The sequence below is a fragment of the Dermochelys coriacea genome, chromosome 5 (genome assembly GCF_009764565.3).
Source record: "Dermochelys coriacea isolate rDerCor1 chromosome 5, rDerCor1.pri.v4, whole genome shotgun sequence".
Classification (NCBI taxonomy): Eukaryota; Metazoa; Chordata; order Testudines; family Dermochelyidae; genus Dermochelys; species Dermochelys coriacea.
Genome location: NC_050072.1, coordinates 129,830,541 through 129,852,700, shown reverse-complemented (window position 1 = coordinate 129,852,700; position 22,160 = coordinate 129,830,541). Strand labels below are relative to the sequence as shown.

General features: G+C 41.2%; 2 protein-coding genes across 2 annotated transcripts; one reads left to right on the top strand and one right to left on the bottom strand.

Annotated features, from left to right (window-relative positions):
• Positions 1–497: 497 nt before the first annotated feature.
• MYL5 (myosin light chain 5) lies at positions 498–11,213 on the bottom strand. The gene is made up of 7 exons (XM_038401913.2): positions 9,264–11,213; positions 8,878–8,985; positions 7,732–7,807; positions 6,184–6,288; positions 3,259–3,337; positions 1,585–1,633; positions 498–1,190 (listed from the first exon to the last, which is right to left on the bottom strand). The coding sequence occupies exons 1-7, from the start codon at positions 9,264–9,266 to the stop codon at positions 1,089–1,091; spliced, it is 522 nt and encodes a 173-aa protein (XP_038257841.2). The 5' UTR covers positions 9,267–11,213; the 3' UTR covers positions 498–1,088.
• A 2,249-nt stretch (positions 11,214–13,462) lies between these two features.
• On the top strand, positions 13,463–20,167 carry ATP5ME (ATP synthase membrane subunit e). Its single transcript, XM_038401914.2, has 4 exons — positions 13,463–13,789; positions 16,519–16,573; positions 18,435–18,533; positions 20,023–20,167. Exons 1-4 carry the CDS (start codon positions 13,754–13,756, stop codon positions 20,046–20,048), a joined length of 216 nt encoding a protein of 71 aa, XP_038257842.1. The 5' UTR covers positions 13,463–13,753; the 3' UTR covers positions 20,049–20,167.
• Positions 20,168–22,160: the final 1,993 nt, after the last annotated feature.

The window sequence follows — 22,160 nt, the reverse complement described above, 5'->3', positions numbered from 1 at the left end:
TTAAATAACACTTTGTATTGAACCCCAATTATATTGGAAGACTGGTGGCTAGCAAGATTTAATAGTCCCTTCCACAGAGAGCATTTTTCTGCTTATACCCAGTTTACAATACTCAATTAAAATTAGCCATTCAGGTATGATTCAACTTAATTTTCCAAACCCCTACATTTGGGGACAAACTTGACATGAAAGTTCCTTTAAGAGGGAAGAAAGTTGGCTTTAGATTGTTCTGACATGTCTTTTTGAAAGTTCTGATGAAACAAGCTGCATTTTCAAATGAACAGTAACTGTGGAGTCTATGACTGTCAAGCAGATGGGATAGTTTAAACACCACTTTTTACAGCAGGTTTCTACCCAAAATCAGTGAGGATTACAGCTCTTAACAGTTTTTATAAATGTTGCTTTTGCTCTAATGAAATTGACAACTCAGAATGAATGATTGTATCAAACAATGTTATCCATTTTAATCCATATAAAAATAAGTCGTTATTTCTTGGAAGTGAAAATCCTTACAAGTAGGATTGTGTGTTCATTTTTGGGGAAGATGAAAGTTGTGGCACTGGCAATACTGACTGCTCCAGAGAACATCTTTTGCCCCTAAAGTTGAGTAGTCAGCCTGGAACAAGCAAATGTGTGAATGACCTCTGCAAATGTTCTCTCTCTTCAGTGTAATGCAACTGTGATCCCACAATGATGGCTACTTTTATAATTACCTATCGCAGTGTACAAGAGGCAGGTGCCATTAATAGCTATCTAGTGATAGGTTCTTAGAAAATGCAAACAATCGGCTAGCCCGTCTTTCTCTGTTTTACTTTGCCTGGCATAACTTTGAAATGAAATGTCTGCAGTGGGCTAAGGAGAATGGAGTTATCTCAAAAACAAACTCTTGCTATGAAAAAGCATGGTAAAAGATGCAGTTTTCACCTTAGGCCCTCCAAAATAATGGAGACTAGGACATAGCTATTTTTAAATTGCATGAGCAATGGGTAACTGAGTCATCACTTCAGCTGCGTAAAAAAAAAAAAAAGTTTGATTTTTATTTATTAACCCAGTGTGAGAATTTAATGCAACTAACAAGTGTGCGCTCTTTATTCTTCCTTTTCTTCTCCATGTGTGATAGTGTAGCAGAACGACTTATAATCCAAGTTTCCTGCTGCATCAATAGGGGAACTCTTGAACATCTGGTCTATCTGTATACCATTAAAAGAAAAGAACATTGTTATGTTTTTCCAAAGCAGTGTTTTAGCAACTTCCAACTTAAAACTCCAGCATGGAAGCAAGTATCTGCAGCCACTTACTCATTCTTATTTCTGAATTATTTTGAAAAATTAATAGAGAGTATTTAACAGCTTGAAACAGATGACGCTCTGTTAGCTAGTAATTCAGTAGGCCTCTGCAATGTGAATGTTGTAACAATAGGTTAGTGGCAAATCCTAAAGCCACTGAGTAAAAGGATTTCAAAACACTCATTTCCCTTATCCACGAGACTTTATTTTAAACAGAATAGTCTTGCTGCCTTTCTAGGAAGCAACTGTCATTATATATCAACATGCACTTGAGTGACAGATACTGTAGTATACAAACCTCTTCAGCAGTGAATTTGTCAGCCTGTGTCATCATCATGTGTTTTAAGCTAGTTAAAACAGACACAGAGAGAAGATTGGTTAGATGACGCTAAGTCAGAGTAAGGATAGCACAGTCACAGTTCCTCACAATGAAATAATTATAGAATACTTTATTTTTCAACCTTGTATTTGGAATATTTTAAGTTATAGAAAAAAACCCTCTGCTACCATTCTATTTACTGTGTAGTTAAATTGTTTACCCTTAGAAAGCTGGCTAATTCCCAACTTGATAACACCTGCACACTGTTCAGTTGTGGTTTTAGCTCAGTAAGTACCAGTTTGGAAGGGCAATGAGTGTCCTTTGAGCAGAAAGTAGGGTAGGACTCTTGCCTAGAGTGAATCCAAGCAGCTGTTCTCTACTCATTCATTAGGTTTGGATTTAGGTCCAATCTATGTACAAAGCTGGAGTGCTTTAACTAATGGTGCAATTTAATAATACCAATTTAATTAAAACAGTACAACTTTGGCTAGTCCTAGACTGGTTTAAACCTGGCTAATATTAGTTTAGCTTGTGCCTGTAAGTTTACAGGCACAAGCTATCCTGATATAAACACTTAAGCATGCAGCTATAGCAATTTGTAGTGGGGTTGCATCAGTTTAACTAGGTATACAGATCTAGTTAAACTCATGCAAAACAGTGTGCAGTCAAGCCCTAGCAGGGATAAGGCAGGATCACTTGTATGTCGCAGCAAGAAGAGAACTGTTGCATCCGGCTGGAAAGCATCCCTAGAAGAGTCATGCTACTGCCCTTTGCAGGATTAAGAAGGATGTAAAGGAAGATGTGGATCTGGTGGGGAGTGGGGATGATACGGTGTGGAGGGGGAGAGAGACTGAGGAGTTCATTTTTCTCAGGTTTATACACCACAAAGCCCACAATCAATTTAAAAAAGTTACAGAGAAGAATAATTTAAAACTTAGACGATAAGAAATAAAAGGATATATATATCCTATATTATATCCTATATAAATCCAGTTCAGAGTTTAAGCACCCACTGGGTTTTACTACTTATAGGTTTTCATGCTGTGCTAATAAAGGAAATTTATTTAGCCTCTCATAGGAACTTGAGCATTAGTGAAAAACACTAAACACCCATCTGCAAATGTTCAAGATGCTTCTTATGCAAAAGCTTAAATATGCAAGCTAATATTTAAAAAATAAAAAATGTCTTTGGCATGCTCCCTAGAGAGGAGAATGGAAAGTAAACTTGCCACGCTTTATCCCTGCAGGAAAACTATTAAAATAGTTTTATTGTCACTGAATATACAACAGTTTAATTCAATGTTGTCCACTTGTACAAATATATGGAACACAGATAAATTTCTGACAAACAAGTTTTTTCAACGGTATCTGGTTTGCTTAGTGGGGAAAAGCACTAGTAATTATCTTCCTTGGCATTATTACAAAGTCACTCATTTGCTCTGGTCTTGCATTCTGTTCTTGCACTTTATTAATTTAACAATATGTAGTCATTTGAAAATTATAAAGCTAGTGAGCTGTAAAAGAAGGAATAAACCTGTTAATTTACCAGTTAATTCTCAACGTAAGCCAAAATACTTAGATCTCAACTGCCTACTATAATGTGACTATCATGATTCTTGATAGGCTTGATAATAAACACAGAAGTAAACTTACTAGTCTTTGTGAATGTGTCCTTTACCATCTGGATCAAACATTTTGAATGCATTTAGTATGGTCTCTTCCCCATCCATACCTGCAGAAAATAACAGACGCCAGTGTGGCTCAGCTGATAAAACACTTCCCACTGGTTGGAATCTTTCACAAGAACAGTACTCAGGCCCCAGTAGTATAATGGCTCCGTGGTACTGGAAGTGCTGTCTCTACACGTAATAGCATTTGAAAGCTATAGAGGTGTGATTGAGGAGGAAAAAAATGGGAGAATGTATTTGGATTCCATTAGAATAAATGAAGCTGACTGATCAATTTTAAGGGGGAGTGAAAATTTTAAGACTTTTTTAAAAGAGAGGGGGAGACTGCCTCTTCTGAATAGTAGTTGTGTATACATCCTCTTTGAGACATCAAATGGAGGTCACCTTTTTATTTCTGGTGTCTGCTCAGGTGTAAATTAGTCTATGGTCCTTCAAGAAATGACATGTTTACTGGTCAATATGACTTCACTGAATTATAGCAGGCTCTGTAATATCAGGCAGTGGTGTAATTTGCATTTAGTCAGGGAACAATATATGTACATTATTTTGAAAATCAGTCTGATATCCTAAGAAATGAGCAAATTCTATTGTGTAAATTAATAATAAAAAGAATAAAAATTAAAGTTGCAAGACCAATTTAAAAAAAATAGGTAGCTAAAACTAGCCTCAAGTCCATCCTTAGTTGTCTAAATAATTGGTTAGATATTTCAAAAGTGCTGAGAACCCAGCTGCTGTTATATATTAATGTTTAGCTGTTGTATTTGTGTAAAGTGTAGTGGGAGGTTGGGGCTGACAGGCTTTATGAAGTCCCCAGGGAGCAGAAGTGGATGGCTATAGTAGCAGCATGGCAGCCAAGAAACAAAAATGGGGATAGATGGGTCTGCTCTGGAGAGAGTGCTGCATGGCAAGACAGGTTAGGAAGAAGTTAGAGCCATCCCGAGAGATGCGCAAACTCTGCCAGGCTGTCGAAATAGCATTACAAGTTTCACAGAAAGAAAAGGAGTACTTGTGGCACCTTAGAGACTAACAAATTTATTTGAGCATAAGCTTTCGTGAGCTACAGCTCACTTCATCGGCATCCGATGAAGTGAGCTGTAGCTCACGAAAGCTTATGCTCAAATAATTTGTTAGTCTCTAAGGTGCCACAAGTACTCCTTTTCTTTTTGCGAATACAGACTAACCTGGCTGCTACTCTGAAAAGTTTCACAGAGATTGATTGCAAGCAGTTAAACTTAAACCTTAAAGAATTACTTGCAAAAGCTGGAGCTCATGTTAGAACACTATCTCTAGCAGATGTCAGCTGGACCATGTCAATGTTAATCACTAATTTCATTTCAAATACATGTCATTATTGCCATGGAGTAAGGACTGACTCTTGCTACGTGCCCAGACATTTTAATTGAAAAATACCTATTGACGTCTCTGATGCAGGTGAGCTTTGAGTATCATTTAAAATTACCAACCTTAAGAATGTTCTATGAGCAGTAAAGTCGAAGTAAATGATTAAAGCCTTTTCAAAAAGGTACTGGACATATGGGGAGATTCGGATTAAGGCTTGATCTACTACACTACACAGTTCGGTTGATGTAAAGTAGCTTACATCAACCTAATTATGTCACTGTACACATTACAGCCTTGTCCGCCAATATAAGTGCCCTACTACACTGACATAACTCCACCTCCACTAAGGCATAGGGCTCATGTTGCTGTAGTTACACTGCCTTTCTTACATGAGCTGTTGGCTGTCTTGTCAATTTCATGGCCATGGAGCCATGAAATTGACAAGAAAGCCGGTAGCTATAGCCCAGCTGCCCCCAGCTCCTTGCTCCCAGCAGGCTGTGCCTGCTCAGCTCCCTGCTCAGAGAGCTGAGAAGCCCGAGCAGCTGCCCCTGTTCCCAGCTGGAAGTGGGGAGCTGAGAGCCCGAGGGACAGCTGGACTCCTGTCGGGGAACTGTGCATAGCTGAGCCCTGGCTCTCAGCCCCCCACACTGCCCCTCTTCTGTTGGTGGAAGTGCTCCTGGTGAGGATGCAGTGGCTGTAAGTCTACCTGAGATTGACATAAGTCTATATTATACACATGCCCTAAGGAACTTCTGAATAACGGTCTATATAGACTAGGGATGGGCAAACTATGGCCCATTAGCTCCTACTGGGGAGCGGGGTCTGGGTCTTTTCCCACTCCAGCCCAGGCACTGGGTCAGGGGCCGCACCACGCAGCTCGGCTCCACTCCAGTGCTCCAGCGAGGGGCCGCACCACGCAGCTTGGCCCCGCTCCAGCGCTCCAGCCAGGGCTCAGGGTTGGGGGCTGCACCGCACGGCTCCCAGAAGCTGCGGCATGGCCCCACTCCGGCTCCTACATGCTCCAATGGCCCCCTTTGGCACTCCAATGGGAGCTGCAGGGGCAGTGCCTGTGGATGGGACGTTCAGAGCCACCTGGTCACATCTCCGCGTAGGAGCCAGAGAGGGGACATACCACTGCTTCCGGGAGCCACTTGAGGTAAGCGCCGCTCAGAGCCTGCACCTCTCCCCACGCCCCAATCCCCTGTCCCAGCCCTGATCCCCCTCCCGCTCTCCAAACCCCTCACTCCCAGCCCAGAGCACCCTCCTGCAACCCAAACCTCTCCCCAGCCCCACCTCAGAGCCTGCACTCCCAGCCAGAACCTGCACCCCTTCCTGCACCCAGGCCCCAGCCCTGATCTCCCTCTCGCTCTCCAAATCCCTCGGTCCCAGCCTGGAGTACTCTCCTACATCCCAAACTCCTCATCCCCATCCCCACCCCCCAACCCCAATTTTGTGAGCATTCATGGCCTGCCATACAATTTCTATTCTCAGATGTGGCCCTCAGACCAAAAAGTTTGCCCACCCCTGATATAGATAGTATTAAACTCACCAAGTAACTTTGCTCCAAAGAGATTCAAAAACATTGTGAAATTAATGGGTCCAGTGGCTTCCTTGAGCATGGATTCTAGCTCCTCATCTTTTATATTTGTTTTACCTAAATTAAAGGAAAGGGTCTTTCAGTGTACAAATACCATACTATTTAGAGTTATAATAGACAAAGCACCCATCTTTGGTTCTAGGCACCTTTACCAACATGTACTCGCTGTATGATTGCCCCCCAAAATACTTTAACCATTTCAAGACAGCTTTCCACTTATTTTCTTTATTTTACTTTGTAACTTTCTACAATTCTTTAAATAGAATCCCCTCTTTAAATGACTTTAGTACCATAGCACTACTAATGCTCTACAAAGTCAGTCTTGGCCAGATGTAGGGAATCACTTTGTAGTAGGTAGGGAATGGAGTTCAATAGCTGTAGCTGGCTTCTGAAAAGAAGAGCTGCAAAAATCTGTCAAAAGGAGTTGATAAAGCTGTATGGCTGTACAAATCATGCCTTCCAATTACAGGATGATTATGGGGAAAATGTATACATGAGGCACCACTAATGACCACCAACCAGACCTGCAGGTGTCAACTAGAAAAAACAGAAGAGGCTCAAAGGGAGAGTATGTAAAATGGATTGGTTTTACGTAATACATGCATGCAAGTTTCATAGGACTTTCCTCCTTACAGTAGATGGCTCTTTAATCTAGTAGAAAAATTGTTGGAAACTGAGGCTAGACAAATTTAGAAGATGCAATTTTTTTGGCTAGTGAGGGTAACTACCCATTGGAACGAGTTAGGTAGTGATAGAGTGGATTCTCCATCACTTGCAATCTTCCAATCATTTCTAGAAGAGATGCTATAGTTCAACCAGAAGTTATGGGCTTTATGCAGGAATCACTGAGGTTCTGTAGCCTGTGTCATGCAAGAAATCAGACCAGATGATCATAGCTGACCCTTCTGGCTGTAAAATATATTAATTCACTCTTTTTTAAAGGGGAGGGCATTTCTAAGGATGGAGCTCAAATATTATGGAAAATGTGGGAGTTATAGTCCTAAAATACTTCAACATTTTAAAAAGAAACCTTCAATTTTCTGCACTAATAGTGTGACATTATACCAATCCTGATACAGTGTTTGGACAAATTACTGTAGAATCCTGTATTGTATTTTTATCTGGAAAAATACCATGCACCATTTGCATCAGGTTGCTTTCCTACTATTTACTGTCTAAAAGATCTCATATTGATAGAAATTAGGCCTGGATCTTGACTTTAAAACCCTAAAGTTCAAGGTTGTTTGAGTTCTGGGCGGTTGATTTGGCCTAACAGAGACAGGAGCAAACTGAGAAAGTGGAATTCAGTTTACAATCCCATCTGCTTCCAAAGTTAAAAGGTGTTGGGTCTCTGGAGCTCTCAGTATGTTCTGTCTCTATCAGATCTACAAATTCAAATATTTACAGTGTTAAATAGTCCACCACTTAGCACTTACAACTATGAGTTTAAAGTGAGTAAGTGTACATTAGTAAAGTATATCTCTGCTCTAGTGTACTTACCCAAAGAAGCATAGATGTCTTTCAAGTCTTCTTTATCTATGAATCCATCTCTGTTCTGATCAATTAATGTGAAAGCCTACATGACAGAATAAATATACACATAATATATTCATGTTTTTATCAGTTATAGTTTTAGAAAAGCTTCATGTGTACCTCTGTTCAATACAAGTTTGAACTAAGAGGGAATTGTATTTCCCTATTATTTTTTACAGTAAATACACATTCTTTAGTAAAAAGTTACATGAAAAATGCCCAGCATGCTAAGCTTTTACTTGTCATATTTCATATTTTCATTTCACTACTTACTAAAAAATGATAGTTTGTTTTGTCTCTTAATCATACTTTAAACTGCAAATCCCTCTCTTTTAATAATAAGTGTAAAGTGAGTAAGAATTCTTTTTAAAACAACTCTTATACTAGGGTGCTGATTATTTTCCAGAACAATATTACTCAACTTTGAATTGCTGGAGAGCCACTTGATCATTGAACAGACTCTAAGAACCAGAAGATAGTCATACTGATGTTTAGATATTGTGTTTTGTTGTTGCATTTCAGTATCATTGCATGGTAATACAACAATGTGACACAAATATTATATTCTGAGCGTGTTCATGATTATATTGTGGCTATGACTCTATTTAACACTCTTTCCTGTACCTTAACTTTTTCTGGTTGCTAGCAGTGAGGAGGTGCATGCGGCACCTGATCCTTGGCTCATCTGCCTTTCCCCACTCCATATCTGCTTGCTGAGCACTGTGTGTAACATGTCAGGTACCATGGAAAATCCTTTGTGATTAATCTGTGCTCTGGTTGTTCTGGTGGAGATAAGGCAACACAAGGCTACTCCCAACCAAGAGCTAAGTACATTGCTGAAGCCATTAAATACCACTGCACACAATATGAATTGTTGCCTTGGCAGAGACAAAGACACAGGATATTCTCATATTATGTGGAGAGGGGTCTGAACCAAAGGCACAGACCAGAATCCATCCCACCCTGTTTAACTCTTAAGTCAGTTAATGAATGTGCTTTATATAACAAGCTGGCTAGAACCCCATTTCTGAACATGTACAACCTTTGAGAAATTCAGGTCCCAATTCTGTATCTGTGACCTGTCTCACATATACGCCTCCTATATTGTCTTACTTCCTTAAATTCTTGGATCTGTGTCTGCTCGAAGTTGGAGAAGACATTAGAAGATGCTCTCTGAGCACGTTTGGCACCACCTTCCTTCTTTTTAGTTTTTCTGCTAGCCTGAAAAAGAGATGAAAGAATAACTTTGATCTACACTAGGAAAGAATAAACATATCATTTACTCCATTGTTCTTCTGAAATACACACTCCAATTAATACTTGAAGAACAGCAAAACATAAGTTAAAACTTTCTTTCTTTGCTAAGATATGACTCTTAAACATTCATACTTTAGATTTCAAAATTATTGCAAACACAATGCACTCCCTCAAACCACAGTCCTTTTCCTAGGAGTATCATGCAGATAAATGCCCTGGTCTCCCACATGGGTTGAACTTACCATGGTTACTGGAGAGTATTACTGCTGTGCCTTGCTGTCTTTGGGAATCTTACTTTATAAAGTGCCTCTCCTAGGGAGAGGCGGGGCTAATCTTTGCAGTTAGCATGTCCCAAAGGAGATGTCAAACTTCTGGCTCACAAGACTTGCTCCATACATGGACAGACTTCCAACATATCCCCTGGTCTCTAGTGGATAAACAACTGTTGCTTATACTTGAAATCTCCTTAAGTGATCTGCTGTCTAGATTACCGGTGATGAGCTAAAATAGTGATGGTAGCACACTATGATGTTACTATACATAACACTGCATAGCAGCTGTACTCAGTAATAGTAAATTTCTCTGGATTCTCCTAAATGTATGTCTCTCTTAACTGCAGAGGCATGGGATTTAAAAGACTTTAAAAATAATTATTTTGGAAAAATGTTACCTTTTTCCTCCTTCAGATCTATTGCATTCCTTATCTTTTGAACGGTTTATTTACAGATACAGCAAGTTGCTGCGGGTGCGATCAGAAACAAATAATCATGTCATGCCATACACCTTCAATGAGGACTTTTATTTTTGAAGAACTTAATTGTTGTTTGCATTCTGACTTTTTGATGGAGGAGTTTCCTGCAAATTAAGCCTTCCCTCCTACCAACTTACATGCAGACCTCTCGACACAGAGCACACAATGCTCACGTGTCCCTCCAAGAGCCCATTCCACCTGCTCCAATCATATTTTTGAAGGGGCCGCTCCCATTATATAACTAACATATTGATATACAAAATACATACCAATTGTACAAATGTACAACACACAAATATAAAAATGATCTTAAGACATTCAAAACTATAACTAAATGTAAACTATATAACTTAATTTTCAGCACTACCCTCGGTGCTCAAAAATGTAGTACTGTCATCATTAAAAAACATGCTCTGACAATATCAGTCATAGCTCCATGAAATTTTAGTATGTTTTGTGAAACAGCTTTAAAGTGAGAAATAAAAGAATCATGACTGTAACTGAACTGATCCTTTCATAAAAGATAAATACAATTCACATATCCAAGGTTTTTGAGTGAACTAAGCCTGTGAAATTACCTGTGAAATGTCAGTTAATTAAATGAATTTCATTTTATATTATCATTAGTTAGCATTCAAATACACTCTGGAAATCAAAATAGTGGATCAACTCTATGCATGCAAATATCTAAAAGTGAGAGAAATAATTAAATTACTGGTTAGAGAGTTATCCATGTCCTCTCACGACAGTGGGTGCTTTGGGGGATATTTTTATACATAACTTGACCTTTGCCTAATTTTGCCAGTAACTTTATTTTTACTGGAAACTTAGTATTGATATTTATTGGAGAATAAAGAATAGTGCTCTGTTCTCAAGATATCAGTAAAGCTATATAGCGCTATTAAATATTTTGTCAGTAGGTTTTAAAAGCAGTACTGGGAATATTAGTATTTCTCATGTTTTGCGAGTAGTGAATCAGGTCCCTGCCTCTGTGGCAGTGCAGTTCCATTGTTCCATAGAGGGGGTGGATTCTAAAGACCATGGATTTCTCTTGTGGAATTGAGTCAGCTAAAGGCTTCACATACACGATCACTCAGAGTGGGATGTCTTGAGGGTGGTGGGGTGACAGGATTGGTTTCTGTGTGTATGCTCCACTGCTCTTGTCTCGAGGAGGGCTGAAGTAGCCTCCCCTAGCAGCTCTGCAGACTTGGGATAGGGACAAGCTTCCCTTTTCCCACCATGACTCCCCTACAGCCTTAGCCAGCTGTTCAGGCTGGTTCATGGACTGAGGATTGCCTCTCAAGAGCATAGGAGAAAAACACAAGTTGAATTTTACCAAAGTTGCAGTACATCCAGGGTACAGTTTATAACAAGACATTCTAAGCTGTGTACATTGTGAGGAACACAGGTATTGTCATACAGTAACAGATCAATAGTCCATCTAGCCCATTATTTTTCAGTGATTTATAGCAACGCTTCAGAGAAAGATGTGGTGTGCTTTCATCTAACTACATAATCTATTCCACAGGGGGGGAATATTTCTTCTTGAACCTAACTAGTGACCAGCTTATGCCTTGATACACTGAGAGCTCTTTGATTTGATAATCTAGTTTATATATCTGCAGATGCCATTCCTATTTCTAAAAATATCTAATCTTTTAAACATTTTGTTGCAACAATATTGACAGAGGGTTTCACGGCTTAATTCTACATTATGTGTAGCAGTCATTCCTTTTATCCATTCTAAACTTGTTGCGCTTTAATTTAATCAAGTATTTTCAATTTTGTTCTTGTTTTATGGGAGAGATGTAGGAAATGCTGAGCCTGATTCTCCATTGCCCTGAACCTGTTTGTCATCTACACCAGTAAACAAAAAGGCATACAGAGGATTTTAAAATATAATTCCAGCATGCATTAGAGCCTGTTGAAACAATCTGAAATTAAGTTGTAGATATAAATATATAATTGTAGGGTTTTTGTATATTTTAATATATCTGAACATTTCCCTAGAAATCACAGAATAAAGCTTTCTAAAATGAAAATATAAACTATCCAAAGTAATTGTTAATGAGAGACATTTTGCTTTTCTCTGTTCTTAATTAACATAATTAGTATGAAATTGTGCAAGGAACTTTGTAATCAGTCTAGCTTTCCCTCAAGCTATTCTAAGAATGTATAGTGAGATGATTTTTAAGAGGACTTTATTTAAAAATAGTTCCTTACATTGGATCAGCAGGAAGCATGGAATGGCAAAATCTAAAGATAACACACCAGTCCTTAAATCAGGGCCCTCAGAGAATATCAGAATACAGCATAATTAGCAAATGTTGTGCTTGCAGCTGCCTCTTCTACTGAGAGATGAGATGAGAGAGACTGCTTCTTTCACAGATAATGTGGCATGCTAGACTAAGACACAAAAAAGTTTCTAATATACTATACTTTCTTAAAATATACATGTGTTTTCCACAATATGTAAGTTAGACTTCAATTCTGAAATGGATATCCTGTACAGCCATGCTGGTCTGTGTTAGTAGTTCACAATGCAGGAGTAGGCACCAAAGGGGTTGAATCTGATGAAGTGGGTTTTAGCCCACAAAAGCTTATGCCCAAATTAATTGGTTAGTCTCTAAAGTGCCACAAAGCTTCCTCCTTGTTTTTGCTGATACAGACTAACACGGCTACCCCTCTGAAACCTGGCACCAAAGGGAAACACTTGTAAACATGTTTTGTTTGTCATTTAAATAAAAGTGTCTGTAGATGGAGTTCATACAGTACTTCTTCAAGTTGGGGACAATACATTCAGTTTCATTCTTTTCTGATTTTCTCGCTCATCTGCACCTCTAGATTCAATGGCATTTGGAATAGAGCTTAACTGTTTTAGCATGTCATCACACCCTTGGTAATTCAAGGTAAGAGAGCTGCTGCAGGAACAGGTTTTATATATTTAATATTTTTTTAAAAAGTCACTTAGAATTTCTTTCATATGGAATAAAAGGAGTGTAGAGATAAAGAAAAATAAATGAATAAAAAATACCTGCTGATTGTTACTACATGAGGTCAGCACTCAGGAATGAAATTTTTCAGCCATTTAGCAGGCGCAATTCTGGAAATCTGGTGATTTTATGTGCCAGGGTACCCTTCTGTGTAGAGGTGATCAATATACCTTTCCTGATTTGCACACATCACAAAGTGAGTGGGTTGTAACCCACACAGGGCTCAGGACCCTGCGCTCCGTGCCCTTGGCACAGACGCATCATCTGTCAGCTGCAAGCCCTCTGTTGTTTTCCCTGCCCAGAAGAGATGCCCAGGGGACAGAGGTGGCCACTGCCTCCGTGGGATTCAGGTAGGGTGACCAGATTAAACTGAGAAAACATCGGGACACATGGGGGAAGCACCAAAAAAAAAAAAAAAAAAAAAAAAAGCGGCCGGAGTTGCCGAAGCAACAGACACACACAGCCCGGGACGCGGGACAAAGACGTAAAAATCGGGACGCCTGGTGACCCTAGCTTCAGTGCCTGGGTAAAATGTGTTAAACAGCAGCAGGGGCCAGGGGCCAGGGTTCAAAACTGCTGTGTGACACATCCGTGGAACACGAGGAGTCTTGCGTGTGTAAAAAGAACAGCAGGACTCGCGGCACCTTAGGGACTAGCACGTTTATCTGAGCATAAGCCTTCGCGAGGTTAGGCCGCGGCGCCTGGCTCACGGCTCTGCACGCGGGGCGGGGCGGGGCGGGCCGCCCAGGCTGCCCCGCCATCGCTCTGGCCTGCTCTACCCGGCAAGCGCAGGGGAGGGGGCGGGTTCTCGCCTCGTTGTGAGGCGCTGGGGGCGGAGCTAAGCAGACCCGCCCGCTCCAAGAAGCGGCTCTCAGCCTCGCTCCCAGCAGCCCCGCACGCGCCCGCGTTCGCCTCTACGCTCCCATAATTCTTCGCGGGGGTGGGCTCTCTTTTCGCGTCACTTCCGGCTCCTTCCGGCTCCGCCGAGATGGTTCCGCCGGTGCAGGTGTCTCCGCTTATCAAGGTAACGGGGCTGGGCGCGTTGTCTGGGGCTGCTGGGGCTCGAGCCGGCTCCCTCGGCCCCGCCAGCTTCCTGGGGCGGGCCCGGACCCGGGCGGGGGAAGGTGACCCCGGGGGAGGTCAGAGCTGGGCCTAGCGGGCGATCGGCCCAGATCGGGCCGCTCCGGCCCCTCCCCCGCTGCCTTAGGTCGTGTCTCTGAGCCGCCTCCCGGCTGCGGGCCCGGCCGGCGCTGGGCGCCTCTTCAGTCCGGGGAAACGGGCCGGCCTTGGCGCCGCCTCCGCGCCCCGTCGTCCGTTAGCGGGCGGGGCCGCTCTGTGCCGTGTAGTGAACTGCTCCGTGTAGGGAGGTGCTACTGGTAGCACTTACTGATGCACTAGACTGTAAGAAACTGCTGTTGTAGTAACCGGCTACCTGATGTAGCAAATCCCGACAGGTAGCAGCTTCTTGCACTGTCCTATATGTGAAATTGTGATGTGTAGAAATGATTTATACATATAGGTTGTAAGAAACAGCTTTTATAAAAAGATGCTACCTGATTTTTACCTACTTGAAAACTGTTATCATGTTTCAGTTTTCCCTCATAGGTCATGTTTTCTAGATCTTAATTTTTTTTTTTCTTCTCTGGACTTTCTCCAATTTGACCACATCTTTCCTGAAATGTGGCGTCCATAACTGGACACACTACTCCAGTTGAAGCCTAATAAGCGCGGAGTAGAGCGGACATCCTAGAGTCATGTTCTGGTTTTTGCAGCAGTGTTACGTTGGTCACTCATATTCAGTTTGTGGTCCACTAGGACCCCTAGATCCCTTTCCACAATACTCCTTCCTAGGAAGTTATGTCCCATTTTGTATGCGTGCAGCTTGTTATCATTCACAAACTTTATAAGTGTACTCTCTATGCCATTATCTCAATCATTGATTAAGATTTTGAATAGAAACTTACCCAGAACTGTTGCCTGAGAACCCCACTCATTATGCCCTTTCAGCCTGGGAATCACTGATAACTACTATCGGAACTGTTTTCCAACTAGTTTTGCACCCATCTTATTTTAGCTAGGTTGCATTTCCATAGTTTGTTTATGAGAAGGTCATGGGAGACTGTATCAAAAGCCTTACTAAAGGCAAGATGACCACTTCTTCCTCCCCCCCCTCCCCCATCCACAAGGCTTGTTACACTTTTAAAGAAAAAAGAAAAGGAGTACTTGTGGCACCTTAGAGACTAACACATTTATTTGAGCATAAGCTTTCGTGAGCTACAGCTCACTTTATCAAATGCATCCGATGAAGTGAGCTGTAGCTCACGAAAGCTTATGCTCAAATAAATGTGTTAGTCTCTAAGGTGCCACAAGTACTCCTTTTCTTTTTGTGAATACAGACTAACACGGCTGCTACTCTGAAACCTGTTAAAGAAAGCTATCCATTTGGTTTTACATGTGAAACTGCTTGAATTACCTACATCAGATGTCCTGTTTTAGCAAAGTAGGACCTGTCACTGCTGCAGGTAGCATGGTCCTACAGATAGCATTTTCACACACATGTGTAAGAAACAAACTGTAGGGATGTGCTACCTGGAACAGTGCAATCTTATGTAGCTAATTCCTACAGATAGCAGTCTCACATAGCAGTTTCTCACACCATAGGTATCTGTAGGAATTAGCTTCATCAGATTGCAGTGTTACAGGTAGCAGCACATTCCTACAGTTTGCAATTTCTTACAAGTATTTGTGTGAGTGAAAATCCTATCTGTAGGACCATGCTACTTGCTACCCTTGGCCCACGCAGCTTCCTGCAGTCCCCATTAGCCTGGAGCGGCGAACCACAGCCAGTGGGAGCCATGATCAGCCAAACCTGCGGACATGGCAGGTAAACCAGTCCGGCCCACCAGGGGCTTGCCCTGAACAAGCGGCGGACCGGCTTTGAGAACCACTGGTGCAGACATAGCCTCAGTAGGTTAATCATACAAAGAGGAGCTGCATAGACTAGGCATTGGGATGCCTGTGCCTTTAAGAACCCAGCCCTGGGAAGCCAATGTTGAGAGGTGCTGTCTGTGAGAGGGGAAATAAAAAAAAGCCCCTTCCCCCCACCGTTTTTGCAAACACTGGTGTCTCAGTCCCACTGGGGTAACTGTTACCCCCTGTGTCCCGCCTGTGCCAGGTTTTACCCTCTGCCAGCACCTCACCACGAGCTTAACTCCTGCTCCTCCCCCATCCCTGATTTTGCCCTTTAGCCCCTCTCCTAATGCTGCCTCCAGCTGCTTAACCCCCCGACCAGTCAATTTCCGTCCCCTGCTCAGACCCTGGCCACTCCTCTGCTCCGATTTGCCTCCTTTTCCCCTTTTTAACTCCTGTAAATAGCAGTCGGCAGAATTTTACGGCTAATAAGGGCAGGGTGAAGGGCAGTGGCTTCAGCAGATGTACTGAACATGCTCAGTACACCGTAAGTAGCACATTTCTGTGCAGAGCAATTTACTACACTACACCTGGCGCTGCAAGCTCAGGGTTGGTATCTGGACTGGGCTGGGCCGGGCCGGCCTGGAGGAAACCCTCCCAAGCCATGCTGCAAGGCCAGGGCCAGCCCTGGGCTGGTGCCTGTTTCTCCTCCCGATGGTGGGTGGTGCCTGGGATCTCAGCTACCCAAGCCTCAAATACCATCTCACTTGTTCCACTGTCCTGCGGCCGGAAAACCAGCATCCCTCTCTGTATGCAAAATAAAGTATTTCCTTCCTTCGGCAGTTCACCAGGTACTCAGCCCTGCTGGTTGGGATGCTCTACGGGAAGAAGCGATATGGTAAGTGCCGAAACTGCATTTATTGCTGCAGGAGAAACTATTAAATTTAACTCACTGGCCACTAATATCGAAGACCCTGCTATATTCTGGTGATCTCTGATGTATAGGAGGTCAGGCTAGATGATTTGGTAGTCCCTTCCGGCCTTAAACTCTGTGACTCTCTATTTTGACCAATTAATTCCTAGTGTAATTAGCAGAATAAGATACAAGTCTGTGTTTTCATTTCTTTGCAGCCTTGTAATTGTGTTGGTCCCAGATGAGACAGACAAGATGGGTGAGATAATATATTTTATTGGACCAACTTCTGTTGGTGAAATAGACAAGCTTTTGAGCTACACAGAGCTCTTTTTCAGTGACCTGAAGTTGGTCCAATAAAAGAGATTACTTCATCCACCTTTTTTTCATCTTGAGTATAAAAACAATGTATTATCATTTTTATTAGAATATAAACTTAGAAATTACATAAGCTATCAGTCGGAAGTTTATTAGTCCTTTATTGATGCTGGTTTGTTTGCTAAATCCAGTCAGTAGAAAAAGGATTAGGTATAATTAAAGATTTGTTGGTAATTTGTCTACTTAGTTTAATGTCTTGAATAGTAAAGTGAGCATACATGAGGATATACACAGTATTAAGCTTTTAATTATATATATATATGTATATATATTGTGTGGCACCTTGAAATTGGTGAGCATGTTGTCTGGCATGTACATAAAGTTCTGTTTAGTTTTAAATTTAGACATGGCAAAGAAAAGCCTGAAGGAGGAATGTGAGGTAGCTTTGAAGATGTTTTTCAGGAAGCCTCTCCCAAGGGCAGCATAGAAGAGGAGAATAGCACAAAGATGCTTGTTTGAAAACCTAACTGGTGAGGGAGGCTGTTATCACTGGCCGATCAGAGATTGGCATTTGAGTAACCTATGCAAAACTATCTGAAATAGGGGATTGAACCACTTTGACTAAATCAGTTTTTTATCTTAGTTAAGTCACTATTTCACAAAAAAAACACTGTAGAGATGAGCCATAAGTCCTCAACAGCACTGGCGTCTATGGCATTGTGCACTTTAAGTCAACGGTTCTCAAACTGTGGGTCATGATCCCTTTTTAATGGGTTGCCAGGGCTGGCATTAGACTTGCCCAAGCCCCACAGCCTGGGGCCGAAGGCCCAGCCTGAGGGCTTCAGCCTGAGCAGCAGGGCTCAGGTTACAGGCTCCCCTGCCCAGGGCTGAAGTCCTTGGGCTTCTTCCCCTCCCCCCACCTGGTATGATGGGATTTGGGTGGGCTCAGGGTTTAGTTGCCCTCCTGTGGTTGTATAGTAATTTTTGTTGTCAGAAGGGGGTCACGGTGCAAGGAAGTTTGAAAACCGTCGCCTTAAGTGTTGAGATTTGTTGCATCAGTATAGCTGCTCCAGTATAAACACTGCATTGGTGTAAAGAGTTAATGCAGTTTTACACCAGTGTAGTATGTTGATACAAGATTTTTGCACTGCTACATTTACACTGGTACAAAAAAGTATATACGGCCAAAGTCCTTCAGTCTTAGGATGATGAGTCTGCATTAAATGCCTTGGGTGGAATAGAAATACTTGCTTCTTAAGCTCTTGTTAATTAGCTTGCAAAAAGGGTTTGCACTTGTGGAAGATGAAATGTATTTCTTCACTGACTTGAAGATGCAAAATTCTAAAGTATTTAGCGATAATTAACTTAAAACTGGAGCCAGTTGTATACAAATTTTCCAAGTCCCACTGGCTAAATGAGATTTTTTTTTTTTTTTTTCCCCTGTTGATGAGGTAGTTTCTAAAAGTCTTATGTGTAGAGTGTCTTAGATAAAAGGTTATAGGTAAATAACATTTTTGTTCAATGACAGACTACCTAAAGCCTGTTGCTGAAGAGGAAAGGAGAATAGAAGGTGAAGAGAAAAAGAAGCGTGAAGAATTGGAACGAATTGCAAAAGAACTGGCAGAAGGTATTTTTTTTAAATGTTAGCATACCCATTCTGTACTCTAAAAGTACATAGAAAAACACTGTTTGAAGGTACACGCTTTTTAAAAAAAAAAAAATAGACATTGTCAAGTGGCTTAGGTGAACATGGATGAAAATGTTTTCATATATGGCTTTTCATTTAAATGTCTTTATTAAAACTAATACCAGCATGGTGGAGAATACAGATATTGTGTTATTGCATGATTATCAGAAAATAAAACTCAAAAAACCCCTATTTTAATATAGTTTTCCAAGCTGAAACACAGTACAAACACTATACAGTACAGTTCTAAACAGCAGAAATGGTGACAAACTAGTTATTTTCAAGTACTCAATAGTAAGTCTTTATATTACAGGCAAATAGTTTTATAAATCCCATTTAATTTATTTAAAGTAAGGAGAATAAAATAATCAAACTTTGAGTTTTTTCATTGGAAGAAGGATCTCTTTGGGAAGATTTTTATTAGACGACAGGCTGAACTAGATGATGATGGCAAGATCCTTCTCATTCTGTGTCTCAGTTTTTGCTTCCTATTAAGTCTGTACTAATAAGCACCAGATATTAAGTATTAGCTGAAATTTTGCCCACAAGACTTAACTGTCTTCTCACATCTATATTATGCCAGGTGAGAATGGGCACTAAATATTAGAAAGAAGCTGCTAAGTCAGTTCTGACTTACTGGTGTAATAACACCAATTACTTCTCAGATTCTGGATGTAGTGACAGTAATGGAATGGTTACATAAAATTGTTTTTAACACTTGCAGACTCTGTTGGTTGGCCTTGGCTGTGGAACAGCCTACTTAAAAAATTAATGGGACTTGTATGGAATTTTAGGTACACAAAACTTAAATTTGGTTAAAGTGTGTTCATGGGAGTAGCAACGCCTTCAGAGAGACTGAACATGAATCTTGAAAGCTCACTCATTTTATTAGTACAGAGGTTACCAGACTTTTTCCTTGGGGTAGAGTCCTTCATTTTCATAAAGCGTATCATGGATTACATAATCGAGAATGGGAAGATAGGTAAACTGCTTGCTTCCCATTAACAATTGCCTAACATCCCTGGGATAAGTAGAGCAGTTACTTGCATTAAATATTTAAATGTTACTTTTCCATATATTATTAGCTCACTGAATACAGGTTAGCTACTAGAAGTGAAGAGAATCAGCAGCATGTGGCCCAATTTGCTATGCACAGACTAAACTTTGGGAATGTCTGTATTTGAAACTCTGAAATGCTGAATCTTTGAAACATTGAAACTTTAAAACAAACAGCTGCAGAGTGAACACAGGGAAAATGCAAAATCATTTGCTAAAAGCTGGTTATGGAGAACTGGCAATTTTCAAAGATTTTTTTTTTTTTTTTTTTTTAGGGGGTCATCTTTTTCTTCTCAGAGGCTTTGATATATTTGTGATGTGTTTGCATTGTAGAGCAGTGAGCTAACCTGACTCTATCTCTCTTCCCTTTCAGCCAGCGAAGAGTCTATACTGAAATGAACAAATTGCATTGGACCTCATTTTCATCTTCAGCAAAATCTGAAGTCTTGAATTAGCTATGTTAAGTTCATTTAAGCACTATATTTACTGTTTCCATCAATAAATACTTGTGAACAGTATTAATTCATTGATTTTTGCATATACTATAGAAAGTACAAGCAAGAGGTATTGATGTAATGTAGGAAGACGCAAATATTTCTTTACGTATCTGGTAACAAAGCAATAACATGACCCCAACATGTCTAATAATGCAAAGTCACTAATTGAGGCTCTGTCTTTGATAGGTGAAAGCCCGTTTAACCATGGTTAAAATCATTGCTACAGTATAAGCCTACAACTCCTGTATTTAACCATGTATTCAGATTCAGAACTGCCTTTCCAGTGTCAAACATCAGATTGGACTGCTTGTACTCAGTTCTCATTATGTTACTGAGTGATGGGTGTTTCTAAAACTGTCTTCAAAATGAATTTTTTCTAATGAGTAGATCAAAAGGTACAATGTTGTAATGGGCATACCTTACAGTCTAACTCGGGAAACTTTGCATCTGTAACTGTTATGGACTGAACAGTGTCAACTTGAGGTCTTTGCAAAAAGAAAAGGAGTACTTGTGGCACCTTAGAGACTAACAAATTTATTAGAGCATAAGCTTTCGTGAGCTACAGCTCACTTCAGCTGTAGCTCACGAAAGCTTATGCTCTAATAAATTTGTTAGTCTCTAAGAGTACTCCTTTTCTTTTTGCAAATACAGACTAACACGGCTGCTACTCTGAAACTTGAGGTCTTGTAATCAGTTTCTTTTTACTTTTAATTTTTTCCTAATGGTGGACCTAACTTCACACCTGTAAACGCCCAATGGATTAAATGTTTAGCCTAGTGTATAAAGTGTTTAATATTTTCAAGATCACTACCTTCTTTTCGTACAACCATATCAGGATTTGAACTAACTTATGGCTATCAGTGTAATTACCTGTCTCTTAAAGTGAACATCTGATGTTAAACACCTCTCATGTCAAAAGTTCACCCATATAAAGATGGAGGGGTTTGGGGAAACAGGTGAAAATACTTGCCATTTACACCTCAAATCAATTGACATTTAATGCTAATTTACTTTCTGAAAAAAACATGCTTCCAGTGCTGCTATGAACTCTGGAGTGGAGTCACCGTCAGTTTAAAATATCTAGTATAATCTGAAAGAACAGCCACATAAGGACATTTGAACATAACTGGGAAATGTCAGACTAAATATAGTCTTCAGCACTTTAGCATATGCATTAATGAGTCTGCTGATCACCCTATTATTCTTGCAGATTCCTGCTTTCTTCACTACAAGGTGTGGCTAATGTACTGAGAATAAGGCAACTTAGCAAAAGTTCACTCCCTGCCTTTTCTGCAGAGAGGCATTATGTTGTTTAGATAACCACTGAAAATGTAGATGAATTCCCTTGTTTTCAATAAACATCCATTGAACATATTTAGGCCACAGTGCTGCCTGAATAATCCTATGCTTGATGAACACAATTTAATAGCAAACTAAAGCAGAAATAATAGTATGAGCTCCTGTAAACCCAACACTTGTATATTAGAGCTGTGCTCAGACCACCTTGTCTTAAGACAGCTCTGTGCCTTTCCCTTGGTGGGGCAGGGTGTGTTTCCTTCTTACATGAGGCTAGGGAAGTGTTCCCCCAAACTGGGGGGTGTGTGCCCCCCTGGGGTGCAGAGGAATATTCTCGGGGAGGCTGGCAGGGCCTGGGCCAGCTCCCATGGAGCACTACCCGCCCTGCTCTGCCCCCAGCTCTGCTCTGGCCATGGCCCCACCCTCAGCAGCTCTGGCCCCAGCCTCTGCCCTGTCCATCCACACACACGCACCTCCTCCTTCCCCCCCCCCCCCCCCAGGAGCTACAGCCCCGCTTCTGGCCCTGGTTCCTGACCATAGTTCCTGGGGGGGGGGGTGATGTGAAAAGTTGGGGGACTACTGAGCTAGGGGAAGAGGGATTTCTGTACTCCATTCTTTGGAGTAACAGAGGGCAACACCTCTGAATATGCAGTGGGATGGAGCAGAAAGGTAGTGATAGTGGAGGAAGGTGAGAAAAGAGGGGGAGGATTTATGGGGG